This window comes from Carassius auratus, chromosome 4 (genome assembly GCF_003368295.1).
Source record: "Carassius auratus strain Wakin chromosome 4, ASM336829v1, whole genome shotgun sequence".
NCBI classification, from domain to species: domain Eukaryota; kingdom Metazoa; phylum Chordata; class Actinopteri; order Cypriniformes; family Cyprinidae; genus Carassius; species Carassius auratus.
Window position 1 is genome coordinate 2,993,110 of NC_039246.1, and position 27,086 is coordinate 3,020,195.

General features: G+C 42.4%; 1 protein-coding gene across 1 annotated transcript in view; it reads right to left on the bottom strand.

Annotated features, from left to right (window-relative positions):
* Positions 1-26,359, bottom strand: part of LOC113067097 (membrane-spanning 4-domains subfamily A member 4A-like) — a 44,308-nt gene extending 17,949 nt beyond the window's left edge. The window contains exons 1-2 of the mRNA XM_026239356.1: positions 26,260-26,359; positions 7,026-7,236 (exon numbers count right to left, since the gene is read on the bottom strand). Of these exons, the coding sequence (XP_026095141.1) occupies positions 7,026-7,211 (186 nt within the window). The 5' untranslated portion in view covers positions 7,212-7,236; positions 26,260-26,359. The remainder of the gene's footprint in view (positions 1-7,025; positions 7,237-26,259) is intronic.
* Between the last annotated feature and the right edge of the window lie 727 nt (positions 26,360-27,086).

Here is a 27,086-nt window from a genome sequence, read left to right on the forward strand (position 1 = left end):
CTTGTCATGATTCTGCCCTCGTGTCCTTGATTTTCACCCTAGTCTTGAGGCAGGATCATGACAGACCCGTGTTTTGTGTACAAGTACATGGCCTTGCCTTTGGGCCATGTGCTTGTGTTGTCTCGTTCCCTTGCCCCGCCCCCCTTGTTATCCTAGTCGTGTCGTGATTGCTATCTGTGCCACCTGTCGTGTCTTAATTGTTCCCCTATTTAGATCTCCTAGTGTGCTCTGTCTTGCGTCGGTTCATTGTGATTGTACCTCATATGTGATTGTTCCTTTGAGATTGTTCCACATTTGTGATTGTTCCTGAAGAAGTGTTTGTATTACCGTGAGTGTTTGTTTGTAGTTAGTGTTAAGAGTTTGTTTGTCATGTCAATCCTGTCCTGTTAAGTCGTTTAGTTTCTGCCCTAGTCGTTGTTTTCCCCCTCGTGGGTTTTATTTTTCCCTTTTTGTACTAAATAAATCCTGTGTGTTGTGATCCCTGTCTGCACTTGAGTTCCTCCCTTGCCAACCTTGACAGAATGAACCGACCACCAAGGAACTCAGCAGGCAGGAGGGCCTCCGAGCTTCAGCGACAGGCGGAGTTCCGGAGGCAGTGCTGGATGTCATCCCCCACCGACAGGAAGGGGGTCACCCTCCCATACTCGCCCGAGGGGGAGTGGATCCTCCAAAATTATGCCCGGCTGTGGGAGAACCTCTCCCAGGAGGAGCCACAGAGGTCCCCTCCACCTACCCAGCTGCCAACGATTCCAGAGGGTCGTGTCCTGGCCGTGGCAACCCTGGGGGTTCAGGCAAGTCCCTCCCAGAATCCTGAGGCACCTCCCACTACCTTCAGTCTCCCCAACAAGCGAGGGAGACGGTTTTCGTGGGAGTCAGCCTCGGAATCGTCGGCGTCAGAGTCCGCCCTGCCTGAGACCGAACTTCCCCAACCCGTCTCTGTCCCTGCTGTGACCTCTGCACCGCGGCCTAGGAGGAAGAGGAGGAAGAAGGGGTCTCCCGGTTCTGCGACTCTGTCTCCTCCTGCAGCGGTGAGCGTGCCCGAGCCAGCAGCGGTGAGCGTGCCCGAGCCAGCAGTGGTGAGCGTGCCCGAGCCAGCAGCGGTGAGCGCTGGCGTGCCCGAGCCAGCAGCGGTGAGCGCTGGCGTGCCCGAGCCAGCAGCGGTGAGCACTGGCGTGCCCGAGCCAGCAGCGGTGACCCTTGAACCCAAACCGGCAAATAAGAGAACTGTTTTCAAGTCTGCAGTCGTGAGGGCGGAGGAGAGAGCCGCGGCCGACTCTGCAGCAGAAACTCTACTACAGTCTGTCTCATCTTGTAAGGAGATGCCGGTTATGATAGCTGTTAAAGCCTTGTCTGATTATTTGTCTCGTCTTGTCCAGATCCTAGAAGTCCCCGCCAGTCCTGTCTTGTCCCCAGACCCTGTCCCCAGAAATCCCGAGTGTCCAGCCGTTGTCTCCCCGTGTCCTGTTATTCCCCCGTGCCCAGTAGATGTTGTCTCCCCGTGCCCAGTAGATGTTGTCTCCCCGTGCCCAGTAGATGTTGTCTCTCCGTGTCCAGTAGATGTTGTCCCCCCGTGTCCCGTTGATGTTGTCCCTCCGTGTCCCGTTGATATCGTCGAGTGTCCAGCTGTTGTCTCCCCGTCTCCTGTTGTCCCCCCGTGTCCAGTAGATGTTGTCTCCTCGTGTCCTGTTGTCCCCCCGCGTCCCGTAGATGTCGTCTCCCCGCGTCCCGTAAGTGTTGCCCGGCGTCCCGTAAGTGTTGCCCCGTGTCCTGTGTCTGCTCCTGTCATGTCCTCTGTCAGTTGTCCCGAGACCCCTCCCCACCTCTCACCACCCAGACCTGCCCGGACCCCTCGTCGTCAGCCTTCGTCCCGTCCTCCTAAGACTCCTGATCCACCCACCCTTTTGTATTACCGTGAGTGTTTGTTTGTAGTTAGTGTTATGAGTTTGTTTGTCATGTCAATCCTGTCCTGTTAAGTCGTTTAGTTTCTGCCCTAGTCGTTGTTTTCCCCCTCGTGAGTTTTGTTTTTCCCTTTTTGTACTAAATAAATCCTGTGTGTTGTGATCCCTGTCTGCACTTGAGTTCCTCCCTTGCCAACCCTGACATTTCTTACATATATAATTTTCATATAGTAAATCAAAATCACACAAAGAATGCCGTCTTTTCCTCCAAAAATCATCATGATTATATATATACATATTTTACAACAGGTCAGTAAACAAGTTAATTAAAAGACTTGCGTTTTAGATACCATATTGCCTGTTTTTGCTCTATTTTTACAACAAAAAATAATTCCAAACATAGCCACCAAAGCACAGTTTTGCATCTCTGAGCAACATGACTGTTTAGTTCCTGAATTAATCAACCTTTTAAATGATTCGGGTTCAATCGCAATGTCTCACTTATTAACAGTGACTTGCTGACACATACTGGCCATTTTAAGTTCACAATTAAAGTATCTTTTGATTTTTTTTTTTAAATAATTTATTTCTTCTCATTTCAAATGAGTATTCAACATTTTATGTCTTGTACATCAAAAATTATTCATGCATTTGTAACTGCAGGTTAAATGCATTCTTGTCCTGCACTAAACAGTGTGTAAATACATCTAAATGCCACTTCAGATGAAGCTTCTGCATTTCGTTTGCATTGAAAAGATGAGTTTGTTGATACTGATTTGCCTGGTAACAGCCCAAATGTCTTATTATTCTAAATAACTGATTTCTTTAATTAAAAACAACTAGTTTGAGATTAATAGGCCTATCCCAGGGGTGTCAAACTCAGTTCCTGGAGGGCCGTAACCCTGCAGAGTTTAGTTCTAACCCTGCTCCAGCACACATATCATGTAGTTTTCAAATAAGCCTAAATGATTAAATTAGCTGGATCAGGTTTGTTTATTTAGGGTAATATCTAAACTGTGCAGGACTGTGGCCCTCCAGGAACTGAGTCTGACACCCCATTTTTGCCTCCCCATCACTGTAAAATGTAACTAAGTAATTTTTACTCTGAGTAAATTTTAAACAAGCTACTTTTTACTTTTACTTGAGTAGATTTTTAGACTGGTACTTTTACTTGTACTTAAGTAAAATTTCATTCATGTAATGGTACTTTTACTTGAGTAGAATATTTTTGTACTCTTTCCACTTCTGTTATTTAATTGTTTAGTAATAAACTGGTGTTTTCTGTGTCGCTGCAAAGATGAAGTTGACGATGCAGACTCACCATGAACGCCAGAGAAAAAAAGCATTTCATATGGATTACATCATCAAAGAGTAGCCCGTTTATTTTGGTTTGAATATTTTCGTTTAAAAGACATTTCAAGCTTTCTGTAATATATAGCCTATATTTCTCAAATCTGTAAGGCATGAAAGTGAAAGTGAAGTGACATTCAGCCAAGTATGGTGATCCATACTCAGAATTTGTGCTCTGCATTTAACCCATCCGAAATGCACACACACAGAGCAGTGAACACACACACACACTGTGAGCACACACCCGGAGCAGTGGGCAGCCATTTATGCTGCGGCGCCCGGGGAGCAATGCCTTGCTCAAGGGCACCTATTGAAGGTGGAGAGAGAACTGTACATGCACTCCCCCCACCCACAATTCCGTCCGGCCCGGGACTAGAACTCACAACCCTTCGATTGGGAGTCCTACCCTCTAACCATTAGGCCACGACTTCCCACGACAGGCACACGCTGAGTTTAGTTCATATGCAATGCAAGTGATCCTGCCGACGCCTTATTACATTGTCTGCTAGGCTATATATTTGCTTCTTATTTATTAAATATGGCCAACTGATTGATAAAACATTGATCAAAATTAAGATACAATTTATACAAAACGAAAATCTTTTAAAAGAGTTTTCTATAAAACAAAACTTAATGAAGTCATCAAAATCATGTTTCATCCTTGCATAATGTCGGATTCGGCCGAATCTTAAACAGTGGATTCGGTATTTGGCCGAACCCCAAAAATCTGGATTCAGTGCATCCCTAGTACTAACACCATTAATTGCATATAGATAACCTTAAGGACAGCTTGATATTCCTTGAGGTGTTTAGTGATTCAGGTCTAATGTGGGATTCAAATGCGGAGGATGAACATCTTCCCAATAGCTTGATATCTGATGATTGTACTCGAGTTCAACATCATTAGTGGCTGGTGTATAGAAGCGGTGACAGACCACAGCTTCTAAACGTGACTACATGGAGCTGAACCAGTTGCAGAGACAAAGACCCCGATAGGCCGTGAGAGAACGGCTACAAGAGGCCGTAGAGAGTATAGCTGCTAAGACCGTGACGGAATCCTGCGAGAGGTGGTGAAAGAGTAGATGTAATGAATAGGTGTGACGCCACCACCAGCAGTATTTGCTTAATTTAACTAAAACACACGCATTACATTATGTCGATTTCTACATTTCTATAAACTGTGATGTGAAAGCCTTGTGTGTAGATGACCACGATTGGCCATTGTATGTGAAAAACCATGATAAACTGGACGTGGGGAGCATGTGATAAGTAGTCACCACCAGTAGTTTCCTAAGAGTATTATACTGTACCTTGAGCATTACGTGTCTGATCTTGATGGACATCCAATAAGAACGATCATGTACATAGCAGCCTGATGGGAGATTACAGGAATTCTGAACCACCGCATTGAGTAAGAAAGGTGATTAGTTTAGGTTAATTGATAGAGCTAGAATTAGGGTTCTAGCAGCGGCATAAGAGCATATACCCAGATACAATTCTTAAGTCTAGACTCCTGCGCACACTTGATAAAACTCCATCTAACTGCCAGAACCCGCAGAGGAAACCTATCCCCCCCCCCCCCCCCCCCCCAAAAAAAAAAATAGAAAATGAGCCAGATCAGCATGACCATAAAAAGATATACACAATTTCAAGCGAAGTCCGAGGTAGGCTGTGACATGTGAAGGCCACAATAGGCCAAACTTCATAAACAGTAATGGACAAATTAGCTGATGACCACCATAGCAGAGTTATGCAAGTGCCTCAACAGTCCGTGAAATGTGAAGGCAGCAACAGCCAGGTAAGACCAAACAAGTCTCGATTATAACTTAAAGTCCCGGTGAAATCAAAATTGACTTTACTAGAGCACATGGCTAGTCTTGATGTAAACAATCTGTTTACGTTCATGCTTTTATTCGGAGGACGCTGGTGCAGAAATATGCAGCAAGGACTTCTTTGCAGAAATGGTCTTTGCAACAGAAGATTCAAGTTGTAATACTTACCCCATTCCAGTACAAGGCATTCAGCAATTATTGTAGATAGATGCAATTGAAAATTACTGAATAAAAAAAGACAAAATAATATGATTAAGACAAAAATACTAAATACGGTGTGCTAGACATAGCATTTTTACATAGCATATCACCCTGGAGCCCAAGACCGGTTGCCCACTGAAGCTAAGCAGGGCTAAGACTGGTCAGTATCTGGATGGGAGACCTCCTGAGAAAACTAGGTTGCTGTTGGAAGAGGTGTTATGGAGGCCAGCAGGGGGTGCTCACCCTGTGGTCTGTGTGGGTCCTAGCGCCCCAGTGTAGTGATGGGGACACTATACTGTCAACGCCTTCGGATGAGACGTTAAACCGAGGTCCTGACTCTCTGTGGTCATTAAAAATCCCAGGATGTCTTTCGAAAAGAGTAGAGGTGTGACCTCTGCATCCTGGCTAAATTCGCCCATTGGCTTCTGACCATCATGGCCTCCTAACAATCCCCATATCTGCTGATTGGCTTCATCACTCTGTCTCCTCTCCATCAGTAAGCTGGTGTGTGGTGTGTGGTGGGCGTTCTGGCACACTATGGCTGCCGTCGCATCATCCAGGTGGATGCTGCACACTGGTGGTGGATGACTATGTAACCGCTTTGAGTGTCTAGAAAAGCGCTATATAAATGTAACGGATTATCATAATTATTATTATTAACAAGCTTCAAAATGCCTCATTGCAAATGAGTTGTTCCAAACATTGAATGTATTAGTTTGATTAACATCTTGATCCTGCAGTCCTAGTCTGCTAGATAAACAATCACGCAACACCAAGTGCTTCATCTTAAACATTTGAGTAAATAACCTTGCACAGAATAAAATCTATGCCCAAGAGCATACAACAAAAATAATGCTGATGAAGTGATGAAGGCGAGATGCCGAAGGAGACCGTCAGCCTTGTTTCCGAGAGTGTACAAATGAAATATTTTGTTGATATAGACCCAAGCAGTGCCGACGTGACAGCTCGGAAAGCACCGGCGTTGCCACGTGGCAAAACTGGAAAGCACTTGGAACTCCGCCAATGTTTCCTGCTCTGCCGAGAAAACTCAGAAGCCTTGTATCATCCAACACTACCAAAAACATTCACTGCGACACCAGAGCTAACTATCTAATGTGCATCTTGAGAGGAATGTCAAACTCGCAATAGTTTGCAGAAGACGAACTTAACTATATACAAGTAACCCAGGGAAAGTCAGGCAATAAGTCAAGTGACTTTCTGAGCAAAAACTTTGCGGCAGTATCTGCAAACACAATGAAGTGTGAGTACAGGGCTTTTATATTCTTCGTGTTAAGTGCCGATTGGCTAGATCTAATTGTAATGTGACATGGCATTAAGTCTTCCTAGTAGAACTTGCACTGACGTTTCGATTGTTTTGTCATGTAACAAATCTTCAGGGTCCTGCAAGAGTCCTTCTACCATTAAACATCTCTGTTCTTCATTTTTTATTATTAATGAATGTAATACCATTGGTAGACATCACATTTGTAAGCAGTTTTTCCATTAGCTTTCAAATAATTTTGAAGTTAGGACAGCTGTGGGGTTGTCCTAAAGTTAAGACAGGATTTTTAAAAGTTAAGATAATACACTTAGGAAATGCTGTTTTGTAATTGCTTTTGTTCTAAATGTGGTCCTAGCTGAATTTACCATGGTTACCAAACAGATAAGATACGATTTTAAAATTAGGACCTTTCTGTAATGTGCCCCCAGGATCATATATTTGAGTTTATGGGACATTTCTCACCCCAAGGGCTTTCGGTTGTCCTTTCAGAAATGCCTGAAGTCCTTGAAGAGGTGAAGCTCCCGTCATCTGTTGTGCATAACTAGGCTCAGGAGCATTTGGGTCCATCGTCACCGGTGCTGTTTGTGTTGCTGGTTGCAGCTGAATGATGAGCGTTGAAGAGTTCACGGGTATGACAGTGTTGGACATCCTGGTTTCCCTATCTCAATTTAACCTGTACGGAATCATAGTAAAACAAAACATATAACGTATATGATTATGAAGAAGCTCAACAACTCATGGTTAATTTAATCTACATCATTTACTGTAAGGAATTAAGCAGATGCTCTTTCCAAAGACACTTATAAGATAGATTCATAAATACCATTTGACTTTTTCTATATTACTGTATAAATATGACCCATGAATCAATAACTGCAGGTAATGTTTCTTGTAACTGCTGATCAGTCCTGCACAATGACTTGTAATAGTTTTATCCCATTTCTCAGTACAAAACCACTTCAGCGCTGTGATGTTGCTGGGTTTTCTCCTATAAACGGCTTGCTTCAGCTCCTTTTTACAACATTTCAATTAGATTAAGATCTGGACTTTGACTCAGACATTCACAAACATTAACTTTAGAGGTTTTCGCATCATGTAGGAACTAGCCAGCAGGATGGTTCCTGGAGAATCAATCTGTTTTCCTGGTTGCATTCACAACGGCAGCAGGAACTATTAAGCAGTAAATAACAATGTCTTTATTCGCTGCATTTACAAACATTAACCGGTGAATCACGGATGCCATGATCAGAGCTGTGTTTTTTTGGTTTCATGATAACGGAGATGAAATGTAAACAAGCAAAAAGTTGGGCTAAGGGACTTGCAGTGTAACAGATCATCAAAGAAAAAGAACACAACGCTGCAGACAACTGGTAAATGCTGTTATCGCTGTTTTCCAGGTTTGTGGAGTAAATATGTTTACTTTTTTATGTTTACAGAGGTCACAATACAGAAAACGGGGTGATTATAGATGAAACGATCCAACAATACATTAGTGGTAATCAACAATCATATACCTAAATCACCCCTTATGTGGCATTGCTACAACTCTTCTAATTTAAACCTTATTTAAACATTTCATTCTTTTCTCATGTAGCCCTCTAGTTTGTCCACATAATCTTTTTTTGTAATGAAAAATCAGAAGTGTTGTACTTGCATTCTGCCATGCATACTATGACTATTACTATTTTTACTGATAACTCTCATTTATACTGTAATTTTTGATGACTGAAGTCAATGGTAAATTTCATATAGACATCAGCTGTATCAGTGATACTTGCCTTTAGTCATAAAAAAGATGCCATTAAACAAATATAAAAAATATACTGTCTTTATGTTGTTTGTACATTAATTTGAATATTGCATGTGAAATTATTGCAATATAATATTTAAAAAACTTCAATGTTAGGTGAGATTAATCTTGATTTATTTCAGAAAAAAACTGATTAATCAGTTACATATATACATATGTGTGGGAGTGTGTGTGTGTGTGTGTGTGTGTGTGTTTGTATATATATATCATATCGGTTGCGTACGTAACCCTCGTTTCCTGATGGAGGTAATGGAGACGTTGTGTCGAATGACATATGGGGTCTCACTTGGGAGGCCAATCATCTCTGAGTTTAAAAGAAAATGCCAAAGAAGATTGGCTATTGGATTTTACATAGCTGAGCCACTACCGGTGCCTACAGGTATAAATAGGCGACAGGTGCATCCAATCATTCAGGTTTTACACTGAGGAGCTGAGAATGTGTCCCGGCAACAGTGAATGGTTCATGGTTGGGAACATGGGAGCGATGCAATGCCTCCTCATTCTCACCCATCATGCCCCCTTTCGCTGGCGCCACTCTCCTGTGCAGGGCTCGACGTGCCGGCCTTGAAGAACTCTAAGCGTGGGGCGGAGCTGATGTGGAGGACGCAGGAGGGTGCCCATGGCAAGGTGCAGGATGAGGCACAGCCCACGACGGAATGGTGGCAGCCAGAGGATCACATTGTAGGTTTTAGGCCCCACCATAGCACAGAAACTGCACTTGTTAAAATTACAAATGACCTGCTCCTTGCGTCAGACCAAGGCTGCATCTCATTTCTAGTCTTACTTGATCTTAGTGCTGCTTTCGACACCATAGATCATGACATACTCATAGATCGATTACAAAACTATACAGGTATTCAAGGGCAGGCTCTAAGATGGTTTAGATCCTACCTGTCCGATCGCTACCATTTTGTTTACTTAAATGGGGAGTCATCTCATTTATCATCAGTAAAATATGGAGTGCCACAAGGATCCGTCCTAGGTCCCCTTCTATTTTCAATATATATGTTGCCCCTTGGTAATATTATTAGAAAATACGGAATTAGCTTCCACTGTTATGCTGATGATACTCAGCTATATATCTCAACGAGACCAGATGAAACTTCCCAATTATCTAAGCTAACAGAGTGTGTTAAAAATGTAAAAGATTGGATGACACACAATTTTCTCCAATTAAATTCGGATAAGACAGAGATACTAATTATTGGACCAAAAAACACTACACAGAATCTTGTAGATTACAATCTGCAACTAGACGGATGTACTGTTACTTCCTCTACAGTCAGAAATCTGGGTGTTATATTAGACAGCAATTTGTCTTTTGAAAATCATATTTCCAATGTTACAAAAACTGCATTCTTCCATCTTAGAAACATTGCCAAGCTACGAAGCATGTTATCTGTTTCTGATGCAGAAAAGCTAGTTCATGCATTCATGACCTCTAGACTGGACTATTGTAATGCACTTCTAGGTGGTTGTCCTGCTTCGTCAATAAACAAGCTACAGGTAGTCCAAAATGCAGCAGCTAGAGTCCTTACCAGGTCAAGAAAATATGATCATATTACCCCAATTTTACAGTCTCTGCACTGGCTACCTATTAAGTTCCGTATCAGTTACAAATTATCATTACTTACCTATAAGGCCCTAAATGGTTTAGCTCCAGCGTACCTAACTAGCCTTCTACCACGTTACAACCCATCACGCACCCTAAGGTCACAAAACGCTGAACTTTTGGTCGTTCCTAGGATAGCAAAGTCCACTAAAGGAGGTAGAGCTTTCTCACATTTGGCTCCCAAACTCTGGAATAGCCTTCCTGATAATGTTCGGGGTTCAGACACACTCTCTCTGTGTAACAACTCATCAGACAGGGAATCCATTTAGCAGGCTTTATTGAAAGACTCGAGGTCGTACAGGCGGGGATCAGGACCAGCAAACACAACAGTAGAGATAACCAGAATCGTCGTCAAACACAAGCAGAAGTTCAGGGGAAACAGGCAAGATTCAGAGTCCAATAAACAATCCAAGGTCAAGAGGCAGGCAGCAAAGGTTCAAGAGACGGTAAACAAAACAGTACTGGTAACAGGAAATCAAACACGGGAAATAACGCTTGGAAATGTTAGCCGGAGCAAAACAAGACTTCGCGTTTGGCTAATGGATTTGTGCAGCTTATATATCCGTGCCAATGAGCTGCACCTGTAGGTGATCAGAGTAGGGGTGCGGGGATGATGGGTAGTGTAGTGCGAATCAGTATAGGTGAGTGTGAGAGTCAGTATTCCGGAGATGGAGCCCTCTGCTGGCCAGTAGAGGGAATCACGGGGTTCGTCTCCGTGACAGAGCCCCCTCCCTGCGAGCGACTCCTGGCGCGAGATGGTAGCCGACGTCGAGGTCTACCGCGTGGTCGTGGGGCCGGTTTCTCCGGATGTAACCGATGGAACTCCGTGATGAGGTTGGGGTCTAGTATGTTGTCAGCGTTGACCCAAGATTGTTCCTCCGGACCGTACCCCTCCCAGTCGACCAGATACTGCAGGATGCGTCCTCGACGCCTGGAGTTAAGAAGTTCTCGCACTTGGTAAGTTTCCTCAGTCTCGATCTGGACGGGCTGGGGACTCTGCTCACGGGACCTCCCCTCTCCCTCCTCTCCAGGGGCCACAGCGGGCTTGAGCAGAGATACATGAAAGGTGGGAGAGATGCGATAGGTGTCAGGTAATGCAAGACGGAATGAAACAGGAGTGATCTGATGTGTTATCTTGAAGGGGCCCACGTACCTTGGACTTAGTTTCTTGCAGGGTAGTCGGAGACGGAGATCTCGGGTAGAGAGCCACACCCATTGTCCGGGTTGGTATACAGGCCCAGGACGACGACGGTGGTCAGCATGTTCTTTTTGATGGCGGATGGCTCGTTGAAGGTGTACGTGAGCTTGATTCCAAGTCTCCTCACTGCGTTGCAACCAGTCCGTGACAGCGGGTACGTCGGTGGGTTCCCCGGACCAGGGAAACATGGGTGGTTGATAGCCTAGGATGCACTTAAAGGGAGTTATACCAGTAGCTGGTTTGACCAGGGAGTTCTGTGCGTACTCAGCCCAAAGGAGGAACCGTGCCCAATCTTCTTGGTTGGAGCTACAGTATGATCTCAGGAACCGGGTGATTTCCTGATTGAGTCTTTCGACCTGGCCGTTGGATTGAGGATGGTAACCAGAGGTCAAGCTAACGTTTATATTGAGGGCTTGGAAGAAGGCTTTCCAGAGACGAGAGGTAAATTGGGGACCTCTATCGGAGACGATATCCTCCGGTAGTCCGTAGAGACGGAAGACCCAGTTACAGAGTAGTTCGGCAGTCTGTAGAGCAGTAGGCAATTTAGGTAGAGGAATAAGGCGACAGGCTTTGGAGAAACGATCAATTACAGTCAGAACAACAGTGTTACCCTGAGAGACAGGTAGATCGGTGATGAAGTCTATTGCCAGATGGGACCAGGGTCGTTGTGGGATGGGGAGTGGTTGAAGCAATCCGGCTGGCAATTGGCGGGGAGTCTTGTGTGCATTACAGGTTTGGCATTGTTGGATGAAAGTTATAGTGTCCCTGGGTAATGATTCCCACCAGAACCGGTTCTGAAGCAGGTGAATGGTAGCCGTGATACCTGGATGACCAGATGCGGGCAAGCAGTGCGTGTGGTTGAGAATTTGATCACGTAAGGTAGGTGGTACGTAAACTTTATCAGGAGGACAAGTTGCTGGAGGTGCGTGTTGAGAGTTGTGTTGTTGGATAAGCGTCATGATGTCCCATTGTACTGGTGCAATAACTACTTTGAAAGGGAGTATGGACTCTGGTTCGGATGGAATCTGTTCGTCTTCGTGAATACGGGATAGCGCATCTGCCTTGGTGTTCTTGGAGCCTGGACGGTAGGTAACTGAGAAGTCGAATCGGGAGAAGAACAGTGACCATCTGGCCTGCCGTGGATTGAGGCGCTTGGCTGAGCGCAAATACTCAAGGTTTTTATGATCGGTTAGTACGGTGAAAGGAAGGTTTGCCCCCTCCAGCCAGTGTCTCCACTCTTCGAAGGCCGCTTTCATAGCGAGAAGTTCACGGTCTCCCACGTCGTAGTTACGTTCAGCAGCATTGAGTTTGCGGGAGTAAAAGGCACATGGGTGGAGTTTACCGGTAGAACCCTGGCGTTGGGAGAGAATAGCCCCGATACCAGTGTTGGAGGCATCCACCTCGACGAGAAACTGGAGATATGGGTCAGGATGATGGAGTATGGGGGCGGTCACAAACCTTCTCTTTAGTTCCTGGAAAGCTTGAAAAGCAGCTTCAGCCCAGTGTAGCCGATGGGCTCCTTTCTTGACCAGAGACGTGAGGGGACTAACCACAGAGCTGAAGTTCCTGATGAAACGGCGATAGAAATTAGCAAACCCCAGAAAGCGTTGAAGCTCCTTTAGTGTCCTTGGTACTGACCACTTGAGAACAGCATTGACTTTGCTCTCATCCATGGCGACCCCCTCTGGGCTGATGACGTACCCCAGGAAGGTGGTGGAGGTGGTATGAAATTCACACTTCTCCGCCTTAGCATAGAGTTGATGTTCAATGAGTCTTTGCAGCACAGCTCTCACATGTTGGACATGTTCCTCCAGGGTATCTGAATAGATTAGGATATCGTCAATGTATATGATAACAGTTCTATTTAACATGTCTCTGAAGATGTCATTGACAAAGGATTGGAAAACCGAAGGACTATTGACCAGTCCAAACGGCATCACCCGGTATTCGTAGTGCCCATTGGTGGTTGAGAAAGCTGTCTTCCACTCGTCCCCCTCCCTAATGCGGATGAGGTTGTATGCGCAGCGCAGATCCAATTTGGTGTAGTACTGTGCAGTACGCAACTGTTCTAAAGCAGAGGGCACCAGTGGTAGAGGATAGCGAAACTTTACTGTTATTTCGTTGAGTCCACAATAATCGATGCAAGGGCGCAGACCTCCATCCCTCTTGCGGACAAAGAAGAAGCCAGCTGAAGCAGGAGAGGTGGATGGACGTATGAACCCCTTCTCCAGCTCCTCCTTGATGTACTTGGCCATAGCTTCTGACTCGGGTAATGATAACGGGAATATTCGACCCCGGGGTGGTGATGAACCTGGAATGAGATCAATGGCACAATCATAGCTGCGATGTGGTGGTAATGTGTTTGCCTGTACCTTGCTGAAGGCGGTGACGAGATCGTGATACTCCTTGGGCAGATTGGAAATGCTGGTGGTCTCCGGGTCTAATGTGACAACTTGTACCGTCATGGGAGAGATGGTCGAGAGGCATGATTTCTGACACTGGGTGCTCCATCTAAGAATTTGTCCTTCTCTCCACGACACCTGAGGATCATGCAGTCTGAGCCAGGGCAATCCCAAAATAACAGGGGTGTTAGATACAGGGAGCACGTAGAACTGAATGGTTTCTTGGTGTAGCAGGCCGGTTAACATTTGGAGATCTTGGGTGCGGTGAGTGATCAACCCAGACCCCAAAGGGCGCCCATCTATTGTGGCTACAGACAGAGAATTAGTGCATGAAATTAAAGAGATGTTATTCCCTCTGGCAAATTCCTCAGAGATAAAATTCCCAGCTGCTCCTGAATCAAGTAAAGCAGTGGTGGCTATTTGAACCTTGTCGGTCTTGATTATCAGAGGGACTGACACACAGTTAGAAGGTAAACTCACCGAGTTCGGAGTGTAAGAAGAGCGGCGATTGGGACAAGTGATTCGTAGATGTCCCGGAGCGCCACAGTAGAGACAGAGTCGGTTAACCCTGCGGCGGTGACGTTCCTCCTCAGTCAGATGATAGGAGTTTATCTGCATGGGCTCCGTAGTTTCTACGGGTCGCGTTACCGCAGCGGGGAAGAGGCGTGGAGCACTGACACGGCGAGAGCGTTGCAGGTTATCAATGGTTATAGTAAGTGAAATAAGATCACTCAGAGTTCTCCCTTCATCACGGCAAGCGAGTTCGGTTTGCAGTTCGTGATTAAGCCCCTTGCGAAACAATACCTTCAGCGTGTCACTCACCCATGACGTCTGAGCAGCCAAAGTGCGAAAGTTCAAGGCATATTCCGCTGCTGTTAATCCTCCCTGCGATAATTCAAGCAACCGCTCACCCGCTCCTTTCCCCTCTCGGGGGTGATCAAACACCTCACGGAAACGTATCAGAAAGTCAGTGAAAGTGGTGAACGCCGTTCCATCCTCGCGCCATACAGCCGTTATCCATTCCAAAGCTCTTCCCGTTAATAATGAACACATGAAGGCGATCCTACCAGCATCAGTGGTGTAAAGGGTGGGTTGTTGTTCAACGACCAGCGAGCACTGTAGTAAGAAGCCCTTACACTTGGTAGAGTCCCCGTCAAATTTCTCCGGGTAAGCCAGTCGAGGATTAACGTGAGTTGGCGTTCCTGCCATGTGGGAAGCGGTGACCGCTGCAGGTGGGGTTGACGTCACGGCAGGGCTGTGGAGGTTTTGAACAGCCTTTACCAGTTCCTCCGTGATGGAAGTGAGACGATTCAATTGATGTTGATTAGCAGCGATCTGATTTGCCTGGGCTGCCATGGTAGCACACAGATGATCGTAAGCCGCTGGATTCGGTTGTGGCGAAGTCTTCTGTAACAACTCATCAGACAGGGAATCCATTTAGCAGGCTTTATTGAAAGACTCGAGGTCGTACAGGCGGGGATCAGGACCAGCAAACACAACAGTAGAGATAACCAGAATCGTCGTCAAACACAAGCAGAAGTTCAGGGGAAACAGGCAAGATTCAGAGTCCAATAAACAATCCAAGGTCAAGAGGCAGGCAGCAAAGGTTCAAGAGACGGTAAACAAAACAGTACTGGTAACAGGAAATCAAACACGGGAAATAACGCTTGGAAATGTTAGCCGGAGCAAAACAAGACTTCGCGTTTGGCTAATGGATTTGTGCAGCTTATATATCCGTGCCAATGAGCTGCACCTGTAGGTGATCAGAGTAGGGGTGCGGGGATGATGGGTAGTGTAGTGCGAATCAGTAAAGGTGAGTGTGAGAGTCAGTATTCCGGAGATGGAGCCCTCTGCTGGCCAGTAGAGGGAATCACGGGGTTCGTCTCCGTGACACTCTGTTTAAATCTAGATTAAAAACACATCTCTTTCGCCAAGCATTCGAATAATGTATCTTTTTAATTGTGAGTGTAGTTGCATCTGTTCAAAGGTGCATTTTTATTCATTAACTTGGGTTAAACTAATTTTACTTTGTTGGATCAGCAGCTATGCTAATGATGTCTGTATTTTGTTTCTATGTTTCGCCACGGGATTTACATCCCGTGGTAACTAGGATTTAAACAAGCTCCAGTCTGGATCCAGAACACCTGAGAAGAGATGATGCTGACCCTCAGAGGACCCCAGATGATGCTACCTTGAATCAACAAACAGAACTAACAATTATTGCTAAATGTGTGACTGAATCATATAACTTAATTAATAATATTGATAGTTCATCGTCTAGCTGACTACGTCTTGTATTATTATTATTATTTTTATTTTTTCTAAAATCCTGTCAAATGTGCACAAACTACTAGCTACTACTAAATATTGTAGAAAAATAATTTTCTGTAAAGTTGCTTTGTAACGATTTATTTTGTAAAAAGCGCTATACAAATAAACTTGAATTGAATTGAATTGAACATTGGGGCACGATGCACTGTATGGCCCCAGTCTGCTGTTGTACTGCATGGAACTGCTGGGCACAGCCCTCGACAGTGTCGCCGCACAGGCCAGCCTGGCCACTTTGTCAACGTCTCTCATCTCAACCATGTTGAACCAGAGATGGCACTACTGGACCACCAGAGTGGAGATCGCCTTTCCGAGGGACTGCGTGGTGACTTCTGTCACCTGGAAGGGTGAGGTCAGTCACCGAGCACAACTCCTGCGTCAACCTCGGGTTGGGCCAAGCCTTTTGCATTTGTTAACCTGTTAGCCAGCACCCCCCATTATGGGATCAGCTTTTACTAGAAAATGCCAGCGAAAATTTTGATACGGATAATCCTCCAACTGTACGCAAGAGTTCGCGACTGGCCAATAAATCACCTCCTCCGCTTATAGCAGAATGGCCTGCTGAAAAAAATCATCATGATGCTGTACAGTCATAACATCCAGCCACCTCTAGGAATCAACCACGAAGAACTCTTCCAATTCTTCCTGGAAACCAGCTCAGAAAAGCCTGCGACCCCTTCAACTTCAACTCCATCAGGTTCCAGGAAAGCCACTGCCAAACGCAGGCACTGCTCCTGTTCCACTAATCCACCGGTTCCGAGGAAAAGGACAGAGAGATCCAGCAACAGCGCACCGCTCCAGTCTACAGAAGACCCTGTGCTGTCAGCTCTTCAAAGCATTAAAACTTCCCTTACGAGCTTAGACGCCAGGATCCAGGCTTTGGAAAACCAGTCCTCCTCTTCTTCGTCGATGCCCGCTGCCACGACTCCCGCGGATGCTGCTGTCTTCACATCTACCATGGGACAAGTTGATCCTCTACAACGCAGGTCTCTAGCCACAGCCCGCCCAGCGCCCACTACCGGATCCCCCTTTTTTCCACCAGCTGCTGCTATCTCTTCCCAGCTGCACGCCCAGATCTTCGCAGGTAATGATATTAATTTGGTGAAAATCCTGCTAAGCTCAGAGGGCCAAGATAAATGCATTGTAGACTGTGGAGACATTTCTGTACTGTTAAAAGACAATGATCAACGGCTGTCAAATTGTCTAACTATGCCTGAGTTCAATGTAGCTTTTGGAGTCGTTAGAGACGTAATCTGCGAAGTGTATCCGCTGCGCAGGGCTGAATTAGACTCCTATTTAGCTATCATTTCAGATCTTGCTATGACTTGTGGTGGGACTCTATTCTATGAGTACCATAAATCTTTCTCAGCTAAGGCAGCTATGTACATTCAGCACGAAGTGTATCCGTTGCGCAGGGCTGAATTAGACTCCTATTTAGCTATTATTTCAGATCTTGCTATGACTTGCTATGACTTATTAGCGTTTTCTTTTCTCCTCTCCTCTCCTCTCCTCTCCTCTCTCACGCTGCAGTTTTCCACAAGTTTATCAAACAACCGCAGTAAGAATATTTCATCAAGCACGGTGAGTAATGGCTTCTCCTACAATTGTTATTTGCACCTCTTGCCACATGTACAGTTTATCTATCTCTGTCGCTGATGAGGGATTGACATGTGATAAATGCAGGGAAATAGTTAGGCTGACAGAGAAGATTTCAGAATTAGAGACACGCATCCAAACTTTAATTGAGGACAGTAAGAATGTTAGGGCTCTAGATATGGCTTTGGATGCGTCTAGCTCAGGGACTCCTGTACATTGTCCGGTTCCAGCAGAGCCCCTGCAGCAGGGCAACAGGGTGACGGTGAGGCAGCGTAGTCGTGGGTCAAAACACAGCTCTTCTGTTCCGATCAAAACATTAAACAGGTTCTCCCCACTCAGTGATGCACCCACTGAGAAACCTGATGAAAGTGCTCTAGTTATTGGTGATTCTATTGTACGGAATGTGAATATAGAAACACCAGCCACCATAGCCAAATGTTTACCAGGAGCCAGAGCGCCTGACATCTTGGCAAATTTAAAAGTGCTGGCTAATGCTAAGCGTAAATACAGTAAGATTGTTATTCATGCCGGCGCTAATGATGTTCGACTTCGCCAGTCGGAGATCACTAAAAATAACTTTAAAGAGCTGTGTGAACTTGCAAGCACGATGTCAGACACTGTAATATGCTCTGGTCCCCTGCCTGCTTACCGTGGTGACGAGATGCATAGCAGATTGTCATCACTCAATGGCTGGATGTCTAAGTGGTGCCCACAGAATAACATAGGTTTCATAGACAATTGGACGAACTTTTGGGGCAGACCTGACCTGTTTAAAAGAGATGGTCTTCATCCCTCCAGGGGTGGTGCTGCTCTTCTGTCTAGAAATATGGCACATAGTCTTAGTGTTTACACTTGACTAACTGGGGCCCAGGTCAGGAAGCAGACAGACTGGCTAAACCAACCGTCTGCTAGCTGCCTCCCGTCACAGAGGTCAGCTAATTCTCAGCACATAGAGACTCTTTCACCTAGATATCACACTATAGAGACTGTGTCTGTTCCCCGAACTAGAAAATACTAAAAACGTCCAAACCAAGTTAAGGTTAACAATTTAATTGTGGTTCAACAAATAAAAAACAAATGCAATATGGATAAACAAATGATAAAGATTGGCTTATTGAATATCAGATCCATTTCTACGAAAACACTTTTTGTAAATAATATGATAACTGATCATAATATAGATGTGCTCTGTTTGACAGAAACTTGGCTAAAACCTGATGATTACATTATTTTAAATGAGTCCACCCCCCAAGATTACTGTTATAAACATGAGCCGCGTTTAAAAGGCAAAGGGGGAGGAGTTGCTTCAATTTATAACAACGTTTTCAGGATTTCTCAGAGGGCAGGCTTCAAGTATAACTCGTTTGAAGTAATGGTGCTTCATATAACATTATCCAGAGAAACCAATGTTAATGATAAATCCCCTGTTATGTTTGTACTGGCTACTGTATACAGGCCACCAGGGCACCATACAGACTTTATTAAAGAGTTTGGTGATTTCACATCCGAGTTAGTTCTGGCTGCAGATAAAGTCTTAATAGTTGGTGATTTTAATATCCATGTCGATAATGAAAAAGATGCATTGGGATCAGCATTTATAGACATTCTGAACTCTATTGGTGTTAGACAACATGTTTCAGGACCTACTCATTGTCGAAATCATACTCTAGATTTAATACTGTCACATGGAATTGATGTTGATAGTGTTGATGATATCTCAGATCATTATTTAGTTCTGTGTAAACTTCATATAGCCAAAATTGTAAATTCTACTTCTTGTTACAAGTATCGAAGAACCATCACTTCTACCACAAAAGACTGCTTTTTAAGTTATCTTCCTGATGTATCCGAATTCCTTAGCATATCCAAAACCTCAGAACAACTTGATGATGTAACAGAAACTATGGACTCTCTCTTTTCTAGCACTTTAAATACAGTTGCTCCTTTACGCTTAAGGAAGGTTAAGGAAAACAGTTTGACACCATGGTATAATGAGCATACTCGCACCCTAAAGAGAGCAGCCCGAAAAATGGAGCGCAGCTGGAGGAAAACAAACTAGAGGTATTTCGTATTGCTTGGCGGGAAAGTAGCATATCCTATAGAAAAGCATTAAAAACTGCTAGATCTGATTACTTTTCTTCTCTTTTAGAAGAAAACAAACATAACCCCAGGTATTTATTCAATACAGTGGCTAAATTAACGAAAAATAAAGCCTCAACAAGTGTTGACATTTCCCAACACCACAACAGTAATGACTTTATGAACTACTTTACTTCTAAAATCGATACTATTAGAGATAAAATTGCAACCATTCAGCCGTCAGCTACAGTATCACATCAGACAGTGCACTATAGACCCCCTGAGGAACAGTTCCACTCATTCTCTACTATAGGAGAGGAAGAATTGTATAAACTTGTTAAATCATCTAAACCAACAACATGTATGTTAGACCCTATATCATCTAAGCTCTTAAAAGAGGTGCTTCCAGAAGTCATAGGTCCTCTTCTGACTATTATTAATTCCTCATTGTCATTAGGATATGTCCCCAAAACCTTCAAACTGGCTGTTATTAAGCCTCTCATAAAAAAGCCACAACTTGACCCCAGAGAACTTGTTAATTATAGACCAATCTCGAATCTCCCTTTTCTGTCCAAGATACTAGAAAAGGTGGTATCCTCACAATTATATTCCTTCTTAGAGAAAAATGGTATATGTGAGGATTTCCAGTCAGGATTTAGACCGTATCATAGTACTGAAACTGCTCTCCTTAGAGTTACAAATGATCTGCTCTTATCATCTGATCGTGGTTATATCTCTCTATTAGTTCTATTGGATCTTAGTGCTGCGTTTGACACAATTGACCACAACATTCTTTTGCATAGACTTGAACACTTTGTTGGCATCAGTGGAAGTGCATTAGCATAGTTTAAATTGTACTTATATGACCGCCATCAGTTCGTAGCAGTGAATGAAGATGTATCATATCGATCACAAGTGCAGTATGGAGTACCTCAAGGCTCAGTACTAGGGCCGCTACTCTTCACACTTTATATGTTACCCTTGGGAGATATCATCAGGAAACATGGTGTTAGCTTTCACACTTATGCTGATGATACTCAGCTCTATATTTATTTGCGGCCCGGTGAAACGCACCAATTTGAAAAACTAATGAAAAGCATAGTCGATATAAAAAACTGTATGACGAGTAATTTCTTACTGCTACATTCTGAAAAAACAAAGGTCTTACTAGAACTAGGAAGTATGACAATATTACCCCAGTCCTGTCAACACTACACTGGCTCCCTATCACACATTGTATAGATTTTAAAATATTGCTTATTACTTATAAAGCCCTGAATGGTTTAGCACCTCAGTATTTGAATGAGCTCCTTTTACATTACAATCCTCTACGTCCGCTACGTTCTCAAAACTCAGGCAATTTGATAATACCTAGAATATCAAAATCAACTGCGGGCGGCAGATCCTTTTCCTATTTGGTGCCTAAACTCTTTAATAACCTACCTAACATTGTACGGGAGGCAGACACACTCTTGCAGTTTAAATCTAGATTATAGACCAATCTCTTTAACCTGGCTTACACAAAACATACTAATATGCTCTTAATATCCAAACCCGTTAAAGGGTTTTTAGGCTGCATTAATTAGGTAAACCGAAATAAGGAACACTTCCCATAACACCTGATGTACTTGCTACATCATTAGAAGAATGGCATCTACGCTAATATTAGTCTGTTTCTCTCTTATTATGAGGTGACCGTAGGCACCAGATCCAGTCTGTATCTAGATCAGAGGGTCACTGCAGTCACCTGGATCCAGTACATATCCAGACATGATGGTGGATCAGCACCTAGAAAGGACCTCTATGTCCCTGAAAGACAGCGGAGACAAGGACACCTAGAGCCCCAGATACAGATCCCCACAGGCCTCCCAACTGAGCCTGGTTTCTCCCAAGGTTTTTTTCTCCATTCTGTCACCGATGGAGTTTCGGTTCCTTGCCGCCATCTCCTCTGGCTTGCTTAGTTAGGGTCACTTTATCTACAGCGATATCATTGACATGATTGCAAATAAATGCTCAGACACTATTTAAACTGAACAGAGATGACATCACTGAATTCAATTATGAACTGCCTTTAACCTCTTAGCCTGCACCCCGACGCCCGCGACTGAACGCCCCTCAACTTGCATGTGTCAGTGTTTATAAATAGGTTAAATGAAATAACTCACAGTCGATTTGACCTTTGATCGTCTCAGTCTGTAATGATGAGCTCTTGTCTTTCGAGGCAGCTTGAAATAAGCTTGTTTTACTGAATGACAATAATAACCTGCAACAAACTGTAACACACTGTAACATGAAAAACTTGTATCGATGTTATTGGTTACTTCAGTAACACAAGCTTGCTTCAAGCTGCCTTGAAGGACAAGCGGAAGAGGAAGATGATGCCACTCCATGTCTCTCCTGAGAGCTCATCTTTACAGACTGAGATGATCGAAGGTCAAATATTATTTACATATTTAATAATACAAGGCACAACGTATTTCATACAAATCACCGCAAGAGCTTTTTTTCTTCTTCTTTTTTTATTAATGCAGAGAACAAAAACATACAAAAGTATAAAACATACATCACGTAATATCCACCACACATATAAAAAAAACAATAAAGAATAAAATAGAACTAAAGAAAAGAGGGCCAAAATCTAAACAAAATTACACAAGGAGATCAAAAGCAGAGCAAATTCGAAGTCTTTATAGCTTTCTTATTAGTAGATACTGATATTACGTTCAAATAGTTTTCCATTTCTTTTAGGAAAACAGAGACACAGGTTTACAGTTGGAGAATTGGAATTTGTGAATGTGAATTTGTTAAAAAAATATCTTACACTTGACAAACACACCAATGTCATCCCAAAGTTTCTGAATTTAGTGACATGACCAAAATAAGTGTACAGTTTCTTCAGAACTGGAACAAAAAGAGCACGTAAGATCATTGTCAGATTTAAATCTGTGTATAAACTTCTTTACAAGCTAGAACCTGTGTATGAGCTTAAAAGAAATGTCTTTCACTTTGTCTGTGAAAACTAATTTTTGCAGTATAGACCAGATTTAATTACAGCGAGAGCTTTCCAATATGCACGCCATTGAGTGAAGTCTGTACTTCCCGGTCAGAGAGCATCTGTCCATCAAAAGCTCACTATCCAATCAGAGTAGATTACTGTTAAACCCGCCCCCATGAGAAGTTTGCGTCAAAACTCAAAACTAATATCAGTAAAGCAAAAGCAAAATCTGTGGCAATGAATTCAGAATCCACGATTAGCGAAAACGAAACTTTGAAAAACATTAACAAAGAATGAATGGAGTTTTTCATTTTCATCGTGTTTTTCTTCTTTTGTAATGGCATATTTTTGATAGTTTCTGAAAAAGTTACGTTCAGTTTTATAAAGTTTCGTTCATTATTATTGAACCACATGTAATTCCATAAATTACGCTTTTGAAATTACATTACGTAGGAGTCGAGTAATAACAAATCATTCATTTGTTCTGCAATACATTATATACACACACAGAGTTAAAAATTTCCTCTTTTCTGATCCCAATGTCAATAATTTCACAATTTCATATAAATATTATTTCTTATTTAATATTGATAGACTACTTAACCACAATCGAAAAAAGATGGGTTTTGTAAAAAGCTGTGATGTACTGTTGTGGACAACTGTTGCTTTTTTTGCTTAATTTTTCCCATTTAAGTCTCCTTGCCATTCAGCCATGAGTTAATGAAAATTACATGAAAAACCCTGTTTTCAAAGCATGAAATTGCAGGTCTTTTGGAGGAGGTGGAAAATAATAAAGTCCAGCTATTTTCAAAGCTGAAAAATAGCATTACAAATGCCATCAAAAAGAAAATCTGGCAGAAATCACTCAAAAAATAAATGATGCTCGCTATGGATACGAACAAAGCCCAGAAGTCAGGAATAAGTGGAGGGACTTTGCAAGTGTGAAAAAACGGAGGGTTGTATCAAGTAAGAGGGAAGCGAACAAGACTGATGGGGTTTCAGTTCAGTTCCTCCTCTCCCTAAAGAGGAAGAGAAAGTTTTGTCCATCCTGTGGCCTATTGCGTTGGAAAGATCCTTGACTGGATAGATACATGTGAATCAACCAGGCCTTTGCCTTCAAAGTTCATGCCTCCAACATCAGGCCCCCTCCTGCCTGGACTTCTAACAAACAGTGTATATACTGTGTGTATGTGTGTGTGTGTTAAGTCAAGTCACCTTTATTTATATTGCGCCTTAAACAAAATACATTGCGTCGAAGCAAATGAACAACATTCATTACAAAACCAGTGTGCCAATAATGCAAAATGATAGTTAAAGGCAGTACATCATTGAATTCAGTGATGTCATCTCTGTTCAGTTTAAATAGCGTCTGTGCAATAATTTGCAATCAAGTCAATGATATCGCTGTAGATGAAGTGACCCCAACTAAGCAAGCCAAAAGCGACTGTGGCAAGGAACCGAAATTCCATCGGTGACAGAATGGAGAAAAAAACCTTGGGAGAAACCAGGCTCAGTTGGGGGCCAGTTCTCCTCTGACCAGACGAAACCAGTAGTTCAATTCCAGGCTGCAGCAAAGTCAGATTGTGCAGAACATTCATCTGTTTCCTGTGGTCTAGTCCTGGTGTCTCTCTCTCTCTCTCTCTCTCTCTATTATGTACATTAACACATTTGTAGAGAGTATTCTATATTATAATTCTGTAAAAACAACAAAATCACTTCATTATACATTTTTGTTACTTTATTTTGGTACATTAATTTACTATAAAAATACTGTGATTTGAGTGTTAATATTTAATATAAGTGAAAACCTCTAACAGACTATTTTACCAATATTGTTATATGAGAAATATGTCTTGGAACTCACTTGAAAAACTCACCTTTTCTTCCCACAAACTAAACAATGGCTACGTTCCACTCGGTATGATTAATGCTTTCAGAGGGCACATAAGGGAGAATAATTGTGAGGACCAGGCTGCTATATAGTTTCAAACTGAATTTTTTTAGAATAATAAAAAAAGGCGAATTAGGTAATAAATTTAAACCACAACATTAAGTCTTTTAAATCACTCAAAGTGGAAGGTGAAATCTTCTAAAGTAATAGGGCATAGGGTCGATAACTCTTAATAGAACACAGCCCAGGTGCGGCGCAATCAATGACGTCAACAGAGCAAACTAATGACGAACTATGCCTCTAACCACAGGTGAAGACTATCGTTCTAACGACACAAGTTTGCAACACAGTTTGCGAATGTTCGTTTGAACTATGGTTTCCGGAAACACCGAATCGTTTAACTACTTTGGTAGTTGGTAGACACATTTTTTTTTCAAAATAAAGGACAGCTAACGAATAACAAAAATGCATGTTGTTTTATTAAATTAATTTTAAAATATAAATTAAAATATAGGCATAATATGAAAATATTAACATTTGTGGGTAAAAAAATATAGGTGTTGGTTTGTTACTTAATTTTATTAGTGTTAATTTATTATATTAAATTTATTATATATTTTATGTGGTGTGTCATGCTTTTACTTTTGGGAAGAGTTATGTAAATATTCCCACATCTTGACGTAAAGATGTGAGGTTGTGTTAGATCGGCCATTTCTGGGGGATGTGGACAAGTCTCAAATTTATAAAAAATATCTATTTGGATTTGAGATTTTAGTCTTTGCAACTTCACAGATCTTCTTCATTCACCAAGAGCTTGTAACACTCCAAAGAAAAAACAGGAAAACTTGAAATTGCATCATATGACACAGAAGAGTTCAATTCTTTTTCAGAATCAGAAAGAGCTTATAATAATATAATAATATTAAATAATTTTATATAATATAAAAAATGAAGATATTGCTCTTAAATTCCCTTTTAAAGGGTCAAATATTTATTAGATTTATAATATAATATTACTATAACATAATATAAAAACAAACTGAAGCATTTAAACTGATTAAATAGAACAAAATGGAATAGAATAAAACAAACTGAATCGTTTAAACTGAGATCTGCAAGCTGAATATTTGGGAAAGACATGAACGTGAATACTTCTACAGTTATTTAAATCAAGCCTCTCTGATTTAAAACACGATGGTGATTTATTTCAAGTGTCATTGTGTTTGCGATGCTACTCAACTGTTAACCACATTCACCGTCTCTAACTCTATATCGACAACAACTCCCAAGCATTTAGTGGTTTCACCATCAAATGGCTTTTTCAACGAATTTTTTGCGTGTCATGGCGAAACTTTCCTGTGAGGAACATTGTTCAGGGGAAAACCCGAGATTGAGCAAGACTTCTGTCCGCTGTAGAGAGAGAACTGGAAACTGTTTGTGCTGCCAACAAGTGTCATTAAGATAATACATGCTATTAATATGATAAGAAACACCAGTTTGCAATATTAAGGAGCAAAACTAGCTGTTTCTGTAAAGTTAGAAATAACAAAGACACATTAGATTAACAAACGACCCAAACAATCTAACGGGTAAAAAAAGGTGAAGAGCGAAATCTCTCTCCATTACTTCATTCACGGTCTACTAAATTGACTTCGAAGTGAATCATGGATTCAAATTCACTGAAATGTACAAAAAATACATTTTATAATAAATATTAGCCATTCATTAGTAAAACTGTTACTTATATGACAGCATCATATTATGAGAAGGAAATTCTGGACTCACCGATAAATAAGACAGAAGTCAGCTTTGGTTCACAGCGTTCAGAAATGGGTCTTTCTCAGTGGCGTAGCCTAGACAACTTTGAAGAAGTGGGTGGGACAGGATAGGAGTTAGTGTGTGAGTGTGTGTGCATACTTTAATTAAATGTATTATTAGGTGCAAGATTATTAATGCTAGTAAATAAATACATAGATAAGCCATAAACATTTGTGTCCCCAAAAAGTCGAGTGAAGACCCCGGGAAGAGCGTAAATTGCGAGTTGGCGTGTAAGATGTTAAAAGATCTGCCAAATACTGTGGAGCGAGTCCATGCAGAGCCTTATATGTAAGTATTAAAAATTATAAATCTATATGATATATATATCAAAACAGGAGTTATACGGTCACCAGCCCTAGCCCCAGTTAAAATTCTAGCCGCTGAATTCTGCAAAAGTATTGCAATTTGTTAAGAGAGGATTTGGACACTCCAACCAGGAGAGCATTGCAATAGTCAATTCTTGAGAAAACAAAATAATTAATAAATTTTTCAGCTACAGACAAGGACAACATTGGCTGAATACGTGCAATATTTCTAAGATGGAAAAATGCCATGTTAACTGTGTTCTGGATGAAAAGCTCGTATGACAAAGTGGCGTCAAAGATAACACCAAGATTTTTTAGTTTACTGTGTAGCTCTAGGGCAGCACCATCAACTGAAAGATCTATTGAAGCAGCATTTTGCAGTTGGTGGGGAGAGCCAAGGAGCATATCTTCAGTTTTAGAGCAGAGAAACGTTTAGACAGAGAAAAGTTTTAGCCATCCATATCTTAATCTCAGAAATAAATCTGGAAA